Raw genomic sequence first — 21,202 nt, forward strand, 5'->3', positions numbered from 1 at the left:
CCACATAATCTATAACCAAACTATTACAGTGACACAAAGACCCACCTTGATGTACAGTAAAATCTTAGATTGAGAGTAACTTGGTTTAAAAGCACTTTGCAATACAAACAAACATTTTTGTGAAATCATCACAGTCTGCAGGATTGTATTTCATTGTACTTAATCTGAGTGCAGGGACTGTACAATGTCACACTTCCATGAAATCCTCTAAAGAAGGCAAAAGCAACTCTCATTGAATAAGTTCCTTGTTAAAATCACAAAAAAAAAAAAAAAAAAAAGTTGGAGTGAGACGACAGCATTGATTCTGTTAGTTATAGTGAAAGTCTTGTTTACATTTTTTTTTTATGCAGTACAGTCTTTGTACTAAATATTTTTCTATAGATGTTTTTGGATTATGGAACAAATCATCTGAGTTTCTATGAATCCTTATGGGTAAATTCGCTTTGATATAAGGGTGCTTTCGATTACAAGCATGTAGCTGGAACAAATTATGCTTGCAAACCAAACTTCTACTGTATATACCGTGTACTGTATATGTCTGTATAGTCTATGATACACACCTGGTCGCTGTCTCTGATCCTCCAGTGACCTTCGCCTGACTCTCCCGCTCACTCCCATGCGACTTCAGGACTTTTCTGGAACTGCTCCCACTCTCTGGAACTCCTTCTCACTGCTCTCAGACTTTGCCTCCTCCTTCAGCATCTTCAAACTAACCCTCAAAACAGATCACTGTAAAATGGCTGAGTGAGTCCATGCTACTGCGACTGTGAAGGCCATCTGCACCTGGTTAGTAGTATTCACCCAATTGGACAGCTTGTCTGCGACCTTCAAGGGTCTCAGGGCTGGAACAGCCTGGTGCTCTTTTAGATAAACTTTTTTTGCCACAAAAACAAAGGCACATCTGCAAACACTGTTATTATTTTATTATCATTATTGTGGAATATAGCACCATCATCTTCCTTAGCACTGTACAATGTAATTACAAGACAGTATGCTAATTATTACAAAATGTTTAACAGTACAAAACGCCGCAGCTTGAATTGGCTGCGGTGATGTTGCACGACCTCACCCGCCGCAATGTATGCTGGGAGATATAGTCCATTAATAGTGTAGTCCTGGCATGCATTGCCAAGCTGCTTAATCTGTGGCACAGGTAGAAGCAAGATGGTGGGGGGGGCTAGAAAGCAGCTTCCCAAAGGTAAGTAAATGCTTGCAGCCCCCAAAAAGTCTGCACCATTTACAAGCCTTCCTTGGAAGAATATTGTCTGATTTGATTCTAATGCTGTTCAGATCCTTTAAAGTTTTGTGTCACGATTTTGCCGCATTTTGAGTTGTGATTCCCACTGTGAGAAAACGCGGAAAAGCCGCCGCATGTACTCGGAACAAGGCGGCTGATTCCGCGCCCAGCGCGGCGGTTGGCACGCGTAGGTCTACATCTAGTAGTATGGCCAAACGCGGAGAAACCGCCGCATGCCTTGATAGCGGTGCGGCGGATTCCGCGTCCAGCGCGGCAGGAGCTTTACAACACATGTCTGGTGTGGCTGGGACTGATAGTCCACACAGGTTCAGAAGGACGCGCGTGCGCGCTGAGAGGCTGAACTTATATGACAGCCAGAAGGGAGTCAGCTGACCAGGCCGGTCAGCTGACGGTTCAACCACTTCCCATTGGTCCAGCACTTAGGGGAGGCGCTAGGGGGCGCTTTGCTATATATACTGGGTGCTGGTTATTCTCTGGTTGTCTGCCGTTGCGATCACTACGTGGAAGCACTCAGACCATATTGTCAGAATCTGTGTTATCTCTGTACTTCAGACTAGCTCCAGGGTGTTGATAATCAAGGACCTCACACCCAAAGATTAGGAAACTGTGTATCATCTGTGTTATACTTTAGACTAGTTCCAGGGTGTTGATGATTACGGAGCTCACACCCAAGACTAGGAATACTGTGTATCTTCTGTGTTATACTTCAGACTAGTTCCAGGGTGTTGATGATTACGGAGCTCACACCCAAGACTAGGAATACTGTGTATCTTCTGTGTTATACTTCAGACTAGTTCCTGGGTGTTGATGATTACAGAGCTCACACCCAAGACTAGGAATGCTGTGTATTTTCTGTGTTATACTTCAGGCTAGTTCCAGGGTGTTGATGACTACGAAGCTCACACCCAAGATTAGGAATTAGCTTTACCATCCTGTTATACTTCAGACTAGTTCCAAGGTGTTGATGATCTAGGAGCTCACACCTATAGACTAGACATTGTTGATTATTTGTTATGACCTTCTGCTTTCCTGACCTCTCTCCTGATCTCTGATGTGGTACTTCGCTATATCTGATACTCCGTTGCCAAACCTTGCTTGCCTTAGGACTCTGATTCAGTCTCTTTCCTCTGTATCTCATCTGTCTGTCTGTTGCCGACCTGGCTTGTCCGACCTCGAGAACTATCTCCTCTGTTTAGAGATAGTTCACAGATCTGTCAGTGACATTCCACCCTTGGTGTCACTCACACTCTGTCCTTCCCTCTCTCAGCCTGACTCCTCCCCTTGGGGAACCTCAGGCCATTGGAAGGAGCTTGTTCTTGGGCAGTATCTCTTACTGCCTGGCACCCTCGAGACGGGTGCTCTCCTCAAAGTATTACTGTTGCACCAAACACTCCTATTACTCAGGTGTCCAGAGGTTAGAGATATATCTGATTATCGGTGATACTGCAGATCATCAATAATCGGGTATATATCTGTATTCTCGGTGATACTGCAGATCACCGATAATCAGATCCTCTCTGTGTTACACCGATCGTTACACCCGTTTAATAGAATGAGAAACACATCCCCCAAACTACTGCATGCAAATCGCAAATGCTGCAGTGAGAATGATCCCATAGGGATACATTAGCAACAGCCAAGCCCGGATTTACATCACAGGAGCCCAGTGTCGGACTGGCAGGTGGAAAAACTGAGGAAATCCAGCTGCTGGCCAAGCAGCTGTAACCCTGAGTTATCACTCCCAATAGAAACCTGCAGCAAATCTTCAACACCTGATTACTGCTGCTTGGCCAGCAAGTGGATTTACTCAGCTATCCCAGCTCCCAGTCCAACGCTGCAGGAGCCTATAGGCACAGATGTCCTGACACCCTAGACTTCTCCCTCCATGAATCTACAAACCCCCTCCAAACTGCACTGCAAGTGTGCTGGCTGTCCCAGCTGTCACTCCTCCCTTACTTCCTTTGCCCGTCATAAGTAGCTACAGGGGTGTCCTCTAGCATTAGGTAGCCAGAGGTGCCCTCAGTATTAAAGGATACCACAACTGAAATGTGACATAATGAGATAGACGTGTATGTACAGTGCCTAGCACACAGATAACTATGCTATGTTCCTTTTTTTCTTTCTCTGCCTGAAAGAGTTAAATATCAGGTATGTAAGTGGCTGACTCAGTCCTGACTCAGACAGGAAGTGACTACAGTGTGACCCTCACTGATAAGAAATTCCCCCTTTTTACCTCTTTCTTGCTCTCAGAAGCCATTTTCTGCTAGGAAAGTGTTTTATAGTTGGAATTTCTTATCAGTGAGGGTCACACTGTAGTCACTTCCTGTCTGAGTCAGGACTGAGTCAGCCACTTTCATACCTGATATTTAACTCTTTCAGGCAGAGAAAGAAAAAAAGGAACACCGCATAGTTATCTGTGTGCTAGGCACTGTACATACACATGTCTATCTCATTATGTCACATTTCAGTTGTGGTATCCTTTAAGTTGCCTCTGACTGAAGGGAGATCTCATCAGTGGAATGCCGAGAGCTGGCCGAGTTATCTTTCATTTACACTTTGCTCAGGACTCTGCATAGGGAAGGTGAGCGGGAGGCGCTCGAGGAGCAGAGTGAGCCGCCTTTCTATCATCAGGCGCCTGTAAGCACGTGCCTACAGTGCCTTATGGTAAATCCCGCCCTGGCAACAGCGCTAGCAATCAGCAAAGCACTGAAAAGCGCCCAAGTGTAAACCAGCCTTTACAAGGCATGGTCCAATTAACCCCAAAAAGGGAAAAAAAATCTTTCTCGACTCCAGATGGCAAACAGATAAAATCACTGGATCAACACCATCAGGAATTGCCTAATAATTATAGCCACGGATGTCTTTCAATGCAAGGAAAGCATCTAAGCCCCCCTTAAACACAGATTAAACCGTAATGAACCCTTTTCTAAATACATGGCTAAAACATTTTTTTGCGCATACCATGTCCACTAGTCCTTTGCACAAGCCTATGGACAAAAAGCTCATCTGTCAAGCTTTTATATTGCCCTCTGATGTAATTAGTCAGATTGTTATTGTTTTTATTGAGGATAGTTCATGGTTAACTGTGGCATTTATTTTTCTCCGTGTCTCTGATGTAGGATAACGTTCTCCGAGGCTCTGGGCGATCTGATTTGGGATTACGGAGAGAAGGAGCCGCAGCACAAGGTCACATGTCTGGCGCTGGCCCAGCTGATCTACAGAAAGTGCCTGAGCCTCAGGAAAGCTGCGCTCTGTATGTGTCTACAAGGACAGATCCAGGGGGCTTTGGACTACACTTACCAGAGCAGACGCTTCTTATTGGGTAACTGCTCACTGGAGCTCTATTTGCCACATGTCATCTGTCTGGCAGGGAAAAGACAAATTCACATATAAAAATATACCAAGGCTGAGCCTGTAATTACTGAATGTATTACTGAGCAGCAGCATGTGAGAGGCTCATGGAAAAGCAGAGGGCCTCAATGGAAAAAGAGCTTTGATTTAAATGAAAAGCAGGAAATTGTTTAAAAGTAAACCTGAATATGGAAGCATACATGTATTTAAAGGTTACTGCTTGCCCGTCCCTTCCGTGGCTCCCCTGTGGTCAGGTTCTAGACATCTTGCCGCCTGAATCAATACATTTGACGATGCCCCCCACCAAACCGCCCCTATCACCATCAGATATGTGTGTGTGTAAAACCAGACTGGAGAGGAGACACATCGGACTGTGCATTGCAGGCACTGTCTCTACACTTACCTTCCTCTGCTTCCTCCAAGACAGCATCTCTTCCCTGCTGGCCCGAAGCATCTGATCCCCAGGAAGCTGCACCGGTGCTGCATTGCTCACCCACTCTCAGCAGATTAGCAATGGGATCACCAGCCACACGTAAAGTCTTGCTTCCTCTCTAACTACAGCGGCACCTCATGTGACCCGACAGCACATAACAGGTCACATGAGGCACCGCTGTAGCCATGAATACAGGACACTGGATGGGCGGATGGATATCCCAGTGCTAAAATGCTGAGAGCAGGTGAGTGACTCCACACTGCCCATCTAGGGAGGAGGGGGGCCGGGGAAAGCGGGTACGGGGACATTTGCCCTCTAATTTTTGCTGCCCTAAAGCACATGATTCACGTTACTTGAGTGAAGAACCGCCCCTGCCCCTGTGTATGTGTCAGGTTGACTCTGACAGTGTTTAATAAGTGACAATGTTTAGTAATCCGCACACTTACCTCTTGTAGGGATAGGTTGGTGCTCAGCTGGATCTGACAATCCAAATAGCAATAGTACACAAAAGCCAGTGCCCCAGATGCAGATGGTATAGTAGTTTCATCCATAAGAAGAAGCCAAAGTATTAAGGCCACCAGGACTAAGGCAGTAATGGGACTGACAGCAATTGCCTCCAAAAGGTGGGCATCTAGCACTGCTGTGGAGAATCGCCATCTACATCTGGAGTGCTTGCTGCAGTGTGCTATTTGGCTCGCCTCTAACATATTGCAGCTGTTAGCTCAATGTGGTGCAGTATTAATGTCAGCCAACACAAAAGTAGATTTGCCCCATATGCCATTCATGACTTTTCCTAACATACTATTCCCCCATCTATGTTATACCAATTACACCCTCCAATCAACTTCCCTCCCCTCAATGTACATACTATTCCCCCTCTATGTCTTTATCCTCCCTACTCTAAAACACCCCCTAACATGAAACCATATTTTGCCTCCACGGCCTACTAAGCTGCCCAATGTAGAATATTATTAGGAGCCACCATCCCCTAACATTATCCGTTCTACAGATTACTATTACCCCTCCGTGTCCTTATAAACACCCTTCTCTCTCTCTCTCTCTCTCTCTCTCTCTCTCTCTCTCTCTCGCACACACAGTCTCACACACACACACACACACAGACAGACACACTTCCTCTCTTGCTCCTTAAAAAAGCAGGTCTCCACTACTGGTGTGGTTCCATTAGTGAAGTGGTACAAGCCTATAGCTACATACACACATGATAACTGTCGCCCATCGGGGATTGGTAGACTATCCCTCGGGTCACAGTTTGGGGAATGATATTGTACAGGTACATCATCCCTAGCCTTGGGGCTAGCGGTGTGCTCTGTTGCTATGGAGGCGGATAAAGGACAAGGATTGGTGCACAACAGAGCAACTTCCATTGGTTGGGGGAGGGGTGTGTGTCTGTGTGTTGAAAATAACTGTGTGATTGGTAGTGCATCGGGGGTCGTTAGGGATCCGACACGATGAATCCTTAACGACTCCCATCTCCCAAGCAGAATCGATAGACGGCTGCTGTACATCGACAGACAGTTATTGCATGTGTATACATACCTTATGAGATGTTCTGATTCTTCAGGCCTTGTTCACAGTGGTCAGCTGCATAGCAAAATAATTCTGCATGCCAACTTACTGCCCATACAATTCTATGGGGCTGTTCACAGTACTGCGTTGTAATGGATCGCTGCATGTAGGCTTTTGTATTAAAGCAGACTTGAACTTAGAACATTCTCTCTGCTCTTAAACATACACAACAGCATAATAAAATTTAAACAAAAAAATGTCTTTGTTACACCTACAAATCCTAAACTAAATTTGCACTGTTTCTACTGCCTGATTCATGGAAGCAGATATATTGTTAACCTCCTGTGCTTTCAAATGGGCTTTTCTGCCATCTCTGCCGTGGCAGTCATGGGACACAGGGGAGAGATCAGATTACAACTTGTGATTAGACACAAACGAGGAGGAATTAAACAGGCTAAACTCTCTAAATACATACAGGGTGCATTTCTCTATGTAATTTTTCAGTCCTGTGCAAGAGTTCAGCCCACTTTAAAGTCTATGGCCAGTCACCACTGCAGTTCACAGTCATTATAACATGCTAGTTATGCATCTGGCCATTGTGAACCTAGCCTTTCTCCAACCTACAGCAATAGTTTTTGCTGTATTTCACACAGTCTGTAATGAGGATAAATGCAATGTTGTTAGTTTTATTAGTAAGTGGATTACGTGTTTGTTTTTGTACAGATGATTACTTGTTCCTCCTTAAGAAATGTCCAACCATGGAACTTATCAACGGCTTGACCAAAGAGTGGGATGGAAAACCAGCGGCACTCTCTGTAGGCCAAGCTGTGCTGTCTCTGCTGTGCACAGATCACAAGGAATATGGCTTCAAACTGCTGGAAAACATCCACCAATGTGGAGACAGTAAGTGTCATCACAGAGCACCATGGAGGTTACAACAAACAGCCTCTTATTGGGCTTATGTAGCAGCTGCTAGTGTATAGGTGTTACTTATATCCCAGATCTAGGGGCAAAAAAGTGAATAGGTGATGTAATGCATTATGGGTAAAGAATATGACACAGCTCATGGGTGGGACCAAACATGCATGAGCCTATCAGGAATGTAACTTGAATTTGGTTGGTCCACTTAGATTCCATCTAACCCACCTCACCGGTATGGCCTTCAAACAACAGAATTATCAACATGCCCCCTTGACATAATTAGAAAGTGCCCCCTACCCCAACAACATAACTTATTAAGCCAATATTTCCCCAAAACACAATTAGGCAATGTGCCCTTCCCCAAAACAACACACAACTGGGCAGTGTGTAACCCTCCGTAAACATAGTTAGGCAACATTTTCCCCAGTCTGTCCAAGCAAAAAACACAATTAGGTACTGTATGTCCACAATCACCATTAGTTAGTGTCCCTTCCAAATGCATGACTGGGAAGTGTGCCGGCCCAAACAAAATTGGGTAACATGTTAGTTCTCAAACAACATAATCAGACAGCATGTCTCTCAAATAACACATGGACTTCCAAACAGCATAATTATGCAGCCCTCCCCCCAGCAGAATTAGACAGTATAAAGGTGGCCACACACCAGGGCCGGATTACCGACCAGGCAACAAAAGCAGTCGCTTGGGGCCCCATTCAGAGTCAAAGGGGCCCCATCAGCACATAAACCAGCCCTTGCCATCCTGTCAGCGGTGGCTGGATGGTATAATGGTTAAAGGGACTCTGAGCAGTGCAGTAACTATGGAAAGATGCATATCATTTTAAAGCTCTCTTTCTCCTCTTTTCAATGATATATAAACCGCCACCCTATGCCCCATGCCGTGGCCATGTCAATTTCAATCGCGAAAATAGCGAAAACTAAAAGGTGTAGGGTGGCAGTTTATCTATCATTGGAAAGAGGAGAAAGAGCGCTTCAAAATGATATGCATCTTTCCATAGTTAAATTGTATTACATAGGATGACTTTTCTCCAAAGTCAGCAGCTCGATTCAGCACCATGCAGTGAAATATAAGGAACCCAGGGGGATATAATTACAAACATCATGCTGGTAGGTGTGAGAATGTAATTAATTAGTTGTGGGTATGCTTAAAGGCATACCCACAGGCACTGCTCGGAGTCCCTTTAAGGGCTCTGCCTCCCTACACAGGAGACCAGGGTTCGAATCTCGGCTCTGCCTGTTCAGTAAGCCAGCACCTATTCAGTAGGAGACCTTAAGCAAGTCTCTCTAACACTGCTACTGCCTATAGGGCACATCCTAGTGGCTGCAGCTCTGGCGCTTTTAGTCCGCCAGGAGAAAAGCGCGATATAAATGTTATTTGTCTTGTCAAATGATGCCGTGCGCTGCTGATTGTCTTCAGAGCCAGGCTCTCCTCCTAGGTCCAACTCCTGCTACTGTGCGCTCTGCCACTGCCCACAGCTCCCTCCCTTCCCACAGAGAACCACAGTTGCAGCAAGAATGATAGCAACAGATGGAAAACGCTCACTCACCTATCCATGATCCAAGCGATAGAGATCCCGTCATCTGAAACCCATCTGTCTCTTCTACAGTGCAGCCGCTCGCTCTGAACTTCCTGATTCTCAGATCAGACAGAAAGTAGTAATAGCAGTAGTAACAGAGCGGCAGCACTCTAGAGGAGACAGATGGGCTCTGGATGATGGGACCAATATTGCTTGGATCGCAATAGGTGAATGTGAGTCATCTGGTGCTGTCATTCTCCCCCGCTGCGTCTGCCTTCTCTGCTGGACTATCGTATTCACTGGGATGGAGGCTGCATGGTGGCTGTCTAGTTTGGGAGGAAATCGGTTGTTCAGTGGTGGGGGTGGTTATGTAATTCTGTATGGGGAACGGCTTCCGGTTTGGCGGTGTCCAGAGCTTTCTGCTATTGCCAGGCTGGAGATGCAGGGGGAAAGTGCTGCTGCTGTGATATCTGGCACCCTCTTCACAGGGTTGCCCCAGCCCCTGAGTGCAAATGTCCCAGCCATTCATCTCTCACTCTGAATTTTGCCGCTGCTATTCCCTGCATTGTGCACCCACAGAGGAAAGCGGGCTGTTGCCCATAGCAACCAGTAGCTCGGCTGCCCCGGTGTGTGCGGCATGTTGCTGTGCAGCTGCATCTTCTGATTCTATTACGACATGATGGGGGGGCCCAAATCAGTTACTTTGCTTAGGGCCCCATTTAGCCTTAATCCGGCTCTGCCACACACGATACAATAAAATGATCCGAGTTTACAACAATTCGATAAAAACGATCTGAAAGCTTTTTTTTCATTCGACTGAACAATCCGATCGAATTTCCCGTTTTTATCGATCCGGAATACTGGACATTTTTATTCAATCTTCCTAAAGATTGTATGGTGTGTGTTAGATTGTCAATTTATTAATATACACACCCTAGCAATTTTGTCAGAGTTTCCAATCATTTTTATCATAATTGGGGAAAAATTGAACATACGTGTGTGCAGGGGCGCCTCTAGCCTTTTTGTCACTCCAGGCGAGAAAACCTGTGGCGCCTCCTCCCCCCTCCTGCAAAATACATTCGTAGTCTATGAGATCTGCAGATCCTCATACACACCTTGTTTAACCACTTGAGGACCCAGCCTTTACCAGCGTGGTTTTTTATGATCTGTGCTGGGTGGGCTCTGCAGCCCCCAGCACAGATCAGGTTGTAGGCAGAGCAATCAGATCACCCCCCTTTTTTCCCCCCTATGGGGATGATGTGCTGGGGGGGGGTCTGATCGCTCCTGCCTGCCTGGGTGTTGCGGGGGGGGGGGGGGGCACCTCAAAGCCCCCCTCCGCGGCAAAATTCCCCCCTCCCTCTCCCCCCTGGTGATCGGGGCTGCACAGGACGTTATCCGTCCTGTGCAGCCTGTGACAGGCTGTCCTCTGTCACATGGCGGCGATCCCCGGCCGCTGATTGGCCGGGGATCGCCGATCTGCCTGTAGCAGCAGCGCTGTTCAATGTAAACAAAGGAGACAAACGTCGATCAGCGGCTCGCAGGCTATTAACGGAGACCCGCTCCGTGATCTAACAGGAAACGGCCGCTCGCTTTCCTGATTAATTAGGGAGGCACCTGGTGACGCAGATGTGCTTCGCTGGTCCTCCAGCTACTACTTTGCCGCCGCACGGTATGAGTGTGCGGTCGGCAAGTGGTTAATAGACATTCATCTGCAGAACAGATCCACCAGGATGGATCTTCAGATCTGCAGATGATTGTCAGATATACAGATGAATGTCTGTTAAACAAGGTGTGTATGAGGATCTGCAGATATCATAGACTATGAATGCAATTTGCAGGAACGGATCTTTTGCAGGAACGGATCTTTTGCAGATACTGATCTGTTGAATGTATACAGCATCTTTGTGTGCAGCATCTTGCAAAGATTTTTATCTGATGTGGAGTTCAGCTCCATAGAATAGACTATGTAGAGTATGGCTCTCATACTACATGGAAGGGGGTACAATTGGTCTAAGATCTTTCATTAATCTTTCAAGTTGGGACACACCATTATTCATGGCAGCAGCTGATATGCTGAGGTGGTAATGTACCTATAACACAGAAATACATAAACAACCAGCCAATAAAGACTGCACTCTGGTAAAGACTGCAATCAGTTTCATCAGGTGATGCATTTGTTCGTCTCTGATTTGTTGGTCATGATCATGTGTCACTTCTGTTTCCTGGGCAGACAGAAGCAGGAAGTGATTATAGCAAATCAGAGCATCATAATTCTATCACGTGATCAGACTGATCATTTGCATCTCCACAAGTTCTACTAAACATGAACAACTCTTCTCATTGTTTATGGATTCCTTTCAATGTTTATATCCATGTGCAGGGGCGTATCTGGGTAATAAAGAGCCTATGGCAAACGCTGAAATTGTGCCCCCCCCCCCCCCCCCCCCAGTCAGAGCCCCCCTTCCCCTCTAAAAACAGTATGTTATGGTTGCTGTGTTTTGGCCTGGGATATTGCGAAAGTTACTGGTTTCTTTTTCTTCCCTCTCTGTCCTCTTTTCTAACACTAAGCCATGTGAGCTCTACATACATAAATTAAGTAGCAGAGTTAATCTGATCTGAGTGATGGGGAGATACGGGCAGGCATAACGGCGCAGCACAGGAGGAGACGTGGCCCATGTTTCTGTGGCGCCCATGGCATGAGCCATGCCTGTACCCCTCTAGATACACCTCTGTCCATGTGAATCTGATTATTAAATTCTGCCTTGTACAGAAGCTGTATTGTCATTGTATTCTGATTCCTCTGTCCCAAATATGGCTTTAAAGCGGACCTGAACTCAGAACTTCCTCTCTGCTCTAAAAGATAAACAACAGCATAATAACCTTTAAAGAAAAACATTTTTTGTTACAGCTGATACAAATCCTGCAATAAATCTGCAGTGTGTCTGCTACTGATTTCATGGAAGAAGACATAGGGTTAACATCCTGTGTTTACAAATTAGCTTATCTGCTGTGGCAGCCAGCCGATACAGCTGAGAGATCAAATTACACTTGGGACTAGTCTCAAATGAGGGGGAATTAGACTGGCTAAACTCTCTAAATACATACAGGGTGCATTTCTGTATGTTTTCCTTCTGTCCTGTGCAAGAGTTCAGGTCCACTTTAACTTGCCTCACTAGATTTTTTAACAGAGCAGAGCTGTCATTACTCTCTATATTCCTGTAAAAACATATGTGTGTGTGTGTGGGGGGGGGGCTGACAAGACAAAATCACTGAGCAGAATATTTCAGGGTCACAGCAGGAGTCGGTAGGGAAGCTCAGCAGGAATATGTCGGGGCTTTACAGATTTTTACAAAGCTTGTGAATAACTGTGCTTGATAGATTCCATCTAAGACCATCTAATCCATCTGCTGATTAAAGTTTGCCCACAGTAGTTAATGAGTGGAAATAATTGATTAGGATTGCAATTAAAAGAGTAACAATTAGCTTCCTCCTATTTACATGAGGGGTTCCGAGAACGAGGAAGGAAATTGAATTAATAGTCGCCGATAGTCTGAAGACCACGGATAGATGTTTCCAGCACTTGTGACAGGAGTACCTGGCAGTGCCTGTTACGGATGCCAGGAAATGATGGCCAATCTGGTCATTCCAAGGGTTTGTCGCTCCACAATGACTTTATGGCGGTATTAATAGAGAACTCGATCTTGCTAGGAATTGTTGTACTTCTCCTTCTGATGCAGTTCTGGGATGTGATACTGGAAGCCAATAACATCCAGCGTGGTCTTATTTAGCAACAAATACAATACAGAACAGGGGATCGAAAGTTTAGCATGTGTCCCCTTTAGGTCGGTCTTACACATATTTTTGGCATTGCGGTACGTTGTGATGCTCCTGTTGCATTGCGCCACAACGCCGACATATGACCCTACAGCAGAGTGCGTTGACATGGTCATATGCATAGCAACGTCCCCTTCTTAGTGACATAATCCTGGCTAGACAGGAAGTACATCACCGGGATTTCTGTCAGCCAACGCATGTGCGCCATAAGGCACCGTGCTCCATCGTTTACACTCACAGCATCTCCCCATACACTTCCATTACCCCAGGAACCATGCATTTAGAAGGGTGCTTGCAGTAATGCGCTGCAGGCTGAGCGTTAGGATTGTGCACAACGCAACACGAAGTGGTAAGTGTAACCCCATTCACTTGCATTGCCGTTGAGTTACCCAGTGGTAAGACACGGTAACGCAACACAGGTTTTCAGTGCAAGTGTAAAAGGGGCCTTAAATAATCCAGGAATCCTGACCTGCATGGTGCATCCTCACAAGTCTAGAACCTGCCCTGGTAGCTCTGCATTAACCACCCCCCCTCCTCGGGGTCGAGGAGACTATTGTTACATCCCTGGTTTAAAAGTCGCTTACCTATTTGGATCTGGTGATGGTTGGATTTGCACAGTGCATGAAATCAGGGATATGCTATAATACAGGGATATTCTATAATACAAACACGGATCTGACAACTGTCGGTATCAAATGTACAGTCAGTGCTCTATGTGGACGGGGAACAGCTTGTTAATGATTACTACCATTCAAAGCATCTATTACAGGAAAATTGAATACTTACCTATCGGTAATTTTCCTTTCCTGTTGCCTCCATGGCAGCACTAACAGTTGGGTTGATCCGCCCCTCAATCCCCATAGGACAGATTTTCTATATATGTTCCCCTTTGACCCTGGCAGCCATTCTCATAACTATTCTTTCCTCCCGAAGGACCTGGGAGGGTCTGTTGTGCTGCCATGGAGGCAACAGGAAAGGAAAATTACCGATAGGTAAGTATTCAATTTTCCTGTATTCCTGTAGCCTCCATGTCAGCACTAACAGTTGGGTATTAACTATCAGATAATATACGGGTGGGACACAATTGATGCTCAAATTATATTTTATTTTCCAGCAAAAGCCATTTTCAAAACTGAATTGCCATACTGAGCAGATGCAACTGCTGTTAAATCAACTTTATAATTATTAATGAAAGTATTTTTAGAAGTCCAGTTGGCCGATCTGCATATAGCGTCAGCCGACACACCTGCCAGACATGCCCACGAGGAGGACATGCCCCTGGTAGTATGGGCTGTTATACCAGCAGGGGGTACTTTGTCTGAAGCTTTGTATGCTCTTATAATCAACTTAGAGAGCCAGGAGGCAATTGACCTAGAGGATGCTGGCTTCCCTTTAGAACAACCTGTTGGTACCACAAACAATTGTTCTGACTGTCTGATTTCTGCCGTAGCTTTGAGATACGCTTCTAACACTGTAGGTACACACAACGGATGAGGAGTAGTCTCTTGATCTTCCTGTCTCAGAACTGGAAAAGTCCACTCTGAATTCATATGGAAAGGTGAAACAACCTTTGGTAAGAACCGCTGTATAGGCCTCAACACTATTCGGTCTGAATAGGAGATTAGGAAAGGTTCCTTATACCCCATGGCCTGTATCTCTGACACTCTGGAGGCGGATGCTATTGCTGTAAGGAACACTGCCTTTTGTGTAAGGTTTACCAACGAGCATTGCTCTAGCGGTACAAAGGGTTCTTTAGCAAGAAAATCCAACACTAATGAAAGATCCCATTTGGGATAATGATTCTTTCTTGGTGGTTTTAATTTTAGTACGGCTCTCAGGAATTGCTGTATTATTGGATCTTTAGCCCACCTTGATCCTGTTACTGCCGAGATTGCTGAGATTTGTGATCTTATCGTGTTGTAGCCTAAACCTAGCTCTAAGCCAGATTGAAGGAAAGACAATACTTGCTGTACTTGAGGCTCACATGGGTTGAATGAGTTTTTGACAGCGAATTCATGGAATCTAGTCCACACTCTAGTGTAGGTTGTGTTAGTCGTCTTTTTACGTGCTTTTAAGAGGGTTTTTACCACTAGCCTAGCTCTTTTAACCTTGTCCTTTCAGCCTCCATGCTGTCAATTGGAGTCTGCTGGGGTTTGGATGTGTCCTCTCTCGCTGAGTCAACAGGAATTTGTACGTTTTCAACTTCAATGGTGGTCTGGTGTTCAGTTCTAGGAGTAGAGGATACCAGATTCTCCTTGGCCAGTTCGGTATTATTGCCAGTACAACTGTTGTCTCCCTCTTCAACTTCATTAGAAACTTCAGAATTAATGGCACTGGGGGAAAAGCATACATCAAGTCTGCTCCCCAATGTTGAGCCAGGGCATCTACACCTGAAGTTCCTTTGCAAGCAGTCCTGCTGAAGAACGTCTTTACTTTTGCATTGTAACTGGATGCGAAAAGATCTACAGTCGGTTTTCCCCATTTCTTTACTATTTTCTTGAATTCCGTCTGTGATAGAGACCACTCGTTGTTGTCCACTGCTCCTCTGGAAAGTCTGTCGGCTAACACATTGTCTGCTCCTGGTATATAGGCAGCTGTCAGATCTCGTAAGTTGTTTTCTGCCCAGAGCATAATAGGTTCTACTTCTCTCAAGAGGGTCCCGCTGTGGGTTCCCCCTTGTTTCTTTATAAACGCAACTGTGGTTTTGTTGTCTGATCGTACTAATACTGATTGACCCTTCAAAATCGGAGCCATTTCTAGGAGGGCTAGCTTCACTGCTCTGAGTTCCATAAGATTCGATGTCAATTTTCCCTGTGTCACTGGCCACTGGCGTTGCAAGGAAATATCCAAACAATGGGCTCCCCAGCCCCATGCACTCGCATCCGTCGTTATGCTGATCCAGGTTTGAGGTATCAACGTTCTTCCTTGGCGGAGATTCTCCACTTTGGACCACCACAGTAGACTGTCCTTTACTTGTGACGTAAAGGCTATCCGCTGGTTCAGATGTTTCTTGTCCCAAGTGTTCAGAAAGTACCATTGCAGACATCTCATATGCCAACGACTCCATTTTACTGTAGAAATGGTTGAAGCCATAAGACCCAAAAGTCTGAGGAATTGTCTTGCTTCCAAACATTTCATTGGCATTACTTGCTTTATCCGCCTGGTCAATGCCAATGCTTTTTCTTGCGTGAAGAATACCTTGTTTTTGACTGTGTTGAACTCTGCGCCCAAGAAAATCATTTGTCTTGAGGGTACTAGCTGGCTTTTTTGCCAATTTATTAGCCAACCCATCTCCTGTAGTATGGCTAAGGCTATTTCTGTGTGCTTGATTAGTTTTATCTCTGAATCGGCTAGGAGCAAGATATCGTCGAGATAATAGAAGATTCGTATCTGTCGAAGTCTGATTATTGCTATTGAGGCTTGCAACACTTTTGTAAACGTTCTGGGAGATGTTGATAGGCCGAACGGCAGTACTCTGAACTGAAAATGAAGACCTGCAAAATGGAACCTCAAGTACTTTTTGAATTGTTCGTGGATTGGGATGTGTAGATATGCGTCCTTCAAATCTATGGACACCATGAAGTCTTGAGGCTGTACCAGTGATATTATTGAGTGTAAGGACTCCATTTTGAATCTTTGAGGTTGTATGTATTGGTTGAGACTTCTGAGATCTATAACTGGTCTCCAGTCTTTCGTCTTTTTTAGAACCAAGAAAACTCTTGAATAAAGGCCTTTTCCCTTTTGATCTTTCGGTACTTCTTCGATTGCGTTCTGAGTTATTAGTGATGTTATATACTGAAACATGCAATCCTTTTTCGTTTGAAGTTTTGGCATTAATGTCTTTATGAATCGTGGTTTCGGTGCTTTTTTGAAAATCCAGCGATGTCCCTGAGCTATGGTGTTTAGAGTCCAGGGATCTTGTATCTTTTCCATCCATACCCCTCTGAATGTTCTCAGGCGAGCACCTACTTGAGCATGGATGGACGTGTCCTCAAAAAGATTTCTCCTGTTGTTGGCGACTGTTAGTTGATGATTTCACTGTTTTTGCCAAATTCGATTGAGTACTCTTCCAATTACGTCTGTACTGCTTCCCTGGTCTATAGGATCTTGATTCCCTGAATCGATTTTGTGGTTGTGCTTTCTGACTGAATCTTTGTGTTCTGAATTTTCTGTCTTGTGGTATCATGCCCGACCGGCCTCCCGTCTTTTTCGCAATCGCTGCATCCATCTTTGGACCAAACAACAATTTCCCGTCATATGGGATCTTAACCCAATTTTGTTTCGATGCAAGATCGGCTGACCACGGTCTCAACCACATTGCTCTTCTGGCCGTAGTGGAGAACAGCATTGCCCTTGCTGACGCTCTTACTGAGTCGATACCGACTTCACCCACAAAATCCGCCGTAATCCTGAAATCTTGCAAAGCTGAAATGATCTGCTCTTTTGCAACGTCGGACCGTACAGCTTCTTCTACATTTTGTGTCCAAACCTTGATTGCTTTTGCTAATGAAGTTAATGCAATCCCAGACCGACAAGAGCCACCTGCATTCATGTAAATCTTCTTTAAATCTGCATCAACTCGTCTTTCCAGTGGATCTTTAAAGGAGACAGAGTCATCCATGGGCAACGTTACGTGCTTAGCCAAGTCTGAGATTGATGCGTCGACTGCTGGGGTTGACATCAGGGAACCAGCTTCCTTTTCGGACAACGGATATAATTTACTCCATTTGTTTAATAATGACGGTTTCTTTTCAGGAGACTCCCATTCGTCTTTTATTAATCTCTTGATTTCCAACATAAATGGAAAAGTGGGGCCCTTCTTCTGTAAATGTGGGTAGTATTTGCCAGGCCTATCTTCTGCTGGGTTTTCAGACTCATCTTCTTCCCACTCTATTGCTTCTTTGATTGCGTCTATGAATCTTGGAATCATGGCAAAGTCGAAACCTGCTGGTACTTCCTCTTCATCCGTTGGTTGTACCAGTATCTGTGACGGTTCTTCCGTACTAGTCTGTCTTTCCCTTTCTATTTCCTCTCTTACTGCTTGCCTAATTAACTCCAAAGCTTCTGAGGATTCCTGTTCTCGTTCCCTTGATGATTCTTTGAAGCAATCTTGACAGAGTCTTTTGTCGCCCAATGCAGGCTTATCACAGGCCCAACATTGCCTTGACGTTAGCTGCTCTTGAGTTGAAGGTCCTGCATTATAAGGAGGACGTTTATTTTGAGCAGAAGTTCCGGGTGAATATGAACGATAACTGTAGTAAGATTTTGAACGATCCCTGGATCTGGATCTGGATCTTCTAGATTTTGATCTTGACCTTCTCTCTGAATTCCGGTCTTTACTCTTTGATCTTTCAGAAGACTTTCTGTAATCCCTCTTGTCTTCGTCTTTGTCCTTCTTGTCCTTCTTCTTTGAAGTACTGAAACAATTTCAGAATAATAAGGTAAGTATGAACACTTTACCCTCCTTTTTTTTTTTTTTTCTTCAAATATAATACCTTTGATCATATCCCTGCGACTTTTCACTGCGCTTCATTTCACTCAATAGTGAGGTCACTGTAGTGGGTGACTGAGAAGAGAAGAGAAAAGAAAGATTTTTTTTTTTTTCTAATCTATATATATACATGTATACACACATACACATATACTTACATACATATATATATATATATATATATATATATATATATATATATATATATATATATATATATATATATATATATATATATATATATATATATATATATATATATATATATATATATATATATATATATATATATATATATACATATATATATATATATATATACACATACATATACTTACATGCACACCTATATATATATACCATCATATATATTCATAAAGTCAGGTATGCATACATACTATTATCCATGCACAATCTTACATAAATATGTGAAAAAAAAAACCACTAGCATTTGTATCTACCTTACACCTAAGGTAGATAGTTTTAACAGGGAGAGTGGAGCCGGGTCTTGAAAGACGTCCATCCTCGATCAGACCCGGCTCCTACTGAGTTTAAATAGCCACAGACCCCTCCCTGCCGCCCGCGCACGCGTACTGAGCGCGTTCGCCCACAAGCAAGATGGTGGACGAACAATCTTTAGGGTACTACCACCGCCCAACAGCAGATGGCGCGCCCTGTACTCAGCCACCATAAATAACCTGACTGTGCGTGCGCGCGCGCCTAGGAAGAGAGAGAGAAAGGGGAAATCGCGGAGATGTCGGCGTTTGAATACTACGCCGCCGCTGACGAGGAGACTCCTTCCGACCTTCTTTGCAGGAACCATACTAACCTGCCGAACAATAGTAAGTTTTAGCCAGTCCCCCACTACTGCGCACTGCAATACAGCCACTTTGTGAGCTGACATAGTTTGCAGAAACCACGACCACGGGGAATTAACGGCCGGGTACACTCATAGGGAGCTTTTAGCATCCCAAACAGAGCGTCTTCCCCCAGGAAAGGGTAAACCTGGGGGGCTTTGCAGGGATTATAAAATATAGAAAAATGCTGTCCTGAGGGAGGACAGAAAAAAGAATGGCTGCCAGGGTCAAAGGGGAACATATATAGAAAATCTGTCCTATGGGGATTGAGGGGCGGATCAACCCAACTGTTAGTGCTGACATGGAGGCTACAGGAAAGAAGTGATTATTACCAGCACACGACCAATAGAGAGCTAATACTGTGGTTGAGGGAGGGCCATACGGGGCCCCTCTGGCCAAAGAGCCCCGATGTGGTCAAGACCTCTGCAACCCCTATTGCTAAGCCACTGCAAAAACACAATAATGACTGAAGTTTCCATTTTCCCCTCAGCTGCTTTGGAACAGGTGATTCTGAATGATGTGGAGTGCACAGCAGAGGGCTGGGTGGAAATTGCTGAAGAATGTTCCAACAACAACTACAGGCAACTGTCTGCAAAGATCATGTCTATTGTCATATCACAAGATGGAGTGGTAGAGATTCCACCGAAAGAGGAAGATGCCAAAATCATGGAGCATGTCTTCATGTAATGCCTCCTGAGGGACAGCAGAGGGAGCACTGCTACCAACAGGAATGACTAGACATATTTAGACTGATAGAATGTATTTTTGTTGCGCAGTTAGGAACAATAAATATACTGCTATATATGTGTGTACAGAAGACCTCATTTGAAGGGAATCTGATGTGAAAATAAACTTATGACAGATTGATTTGTATGTGTAGTACAGCTAAGAAGTAGAACATCAGCAGCACAGACATTGTTTCCAGTACAGTTAAGAAACTTCAGTTATCTATGCAAAAGAGTTTATCTGAGCTCCACCAATTTGGAAGCTGCTTTCTGGAGCACTTATACATCTAAGAAACAGTCAGAGACAGATTTAGATAACATTTTTACTGCAGGGAAGGTGAAAGGGTCATTAGCTCTGCTTAAACTACAGAGGGCCTGATTCACAAAGCTTTTCTGTTAAATTATCTCACCTTATTTATTAACTTACAATTTATCTCTCTTTAAATGACTTAACTCATGATTTACCTCTCCTTATCTAACTTAACTCATGGTTGTAACGATCGGTGTAACACAGAGATGGTCTGATTACCGGTGAACTGCAGTATCACCGAGAATACAGAATATACACGATTATTGATGATCTGCAGTATCACCGATAATCAGATATATCTACTAACCTCTGGACACCTGAGAGAGAAGTGAGTGTTTGGGTGTAACAGTAACACAAGTGGACTGTACCTAAGGAGTAGGTACAGAGGCAGTAAGGGATACTGCACAGAAGTATGCTCCTTCCGTAAGCCTAGACTCTCCCGGGGGAGGAGCTAAGCAGAATGTGGGAAGGACAGAGCGTGAGTGACACCAATGAGCGGGTGTCACTAACAGATCTGGGAACTGCCTCTAACAGTAAGGCAAGTTCTCGAGGTCGGCCAAGCCAGGTTGTCAACACACAGACAGATAAAGTACAGAATCAGAAGGCAGATACGGAATCCAATAACAGGCAGGGTCAGGCAACGGAGAATCAGAATAACGAGGTACAGAAACAGGAGGCAGGTACAGAGTCCAGGAATGAGCAGAAGTTGGCAACAGGATATCAGAAATAGCAAGGTACAAGATCAGAGTTCAGAGGAATAGTCAGGCAGGCAGAAGGTCATAACAAATAATACAATTCAATATTCCTCAAGCTAAGGTGTGAGCTCCTTGATGTCAACACCTTTGGAAACTATGCTAGAACACAGAAACAGACAAGGCCTGAGTGCTACCACGTAGTGATCACAACGCCAGACACCAGAGAAATGACCAGCACCCAGTATATATACTATAGCGCTCTCCA

The 21,202-nt window shown here is 44.7% G+C and overlaps 1 protein-coding gene across 4 annotated transcripts in view; it reads left to right on the forward strand.

Annotated features, from left to right (window-relative positions):
- The window catches only part of CLHC1 (clathrin heavy chain linker domain containing 1), a 65,855-nt gene extending 45,846 nt beyond the window's left edge, over positions 1–20,009 (forward strand). For all 4 annotated transcript variants that reach the window (XM_068232549.1, XM_068232550.1, XM_068232552.1 and 1 more), the window contains 3 exons: positions 4,378–4,580; positions 7,293–7,472; positions 19,698–20,009. In XM_068232549.1, coding sequence (XP_068088650.1) covers positions 4,378–4,580; positions 7,293–7,472; positions 19,698–19,894 — 580 coding nt within the window. In that variant the 3' untranslated portion in view covers positions 19,895–20,009. The remainder of the gene's footprint in view (positions 1–4,377; positions 4,581–7,292; positions 7,473–19,697) is intronic.
- The last annotated feature ends 1,193 nt before the right edge of the window (positions 20,010–21,202 follow it).

The sequence above is a fragment of the Hyperolius riggenbachi genome, chromosome 4 (assembly GCF_040937935.1).
Source record: "Hyperolius riggenbachi isolate aHypRig1 chromosome 4, aHypRig1.pri, whole genome shotgun sequence".
NCBI classification, from domain to species: Eukaryota; Metazoa; Chordata; class Amphibia; order Anura; family Hyperoliidae; genus Hyperolius; species Hyperolius riggenbachi.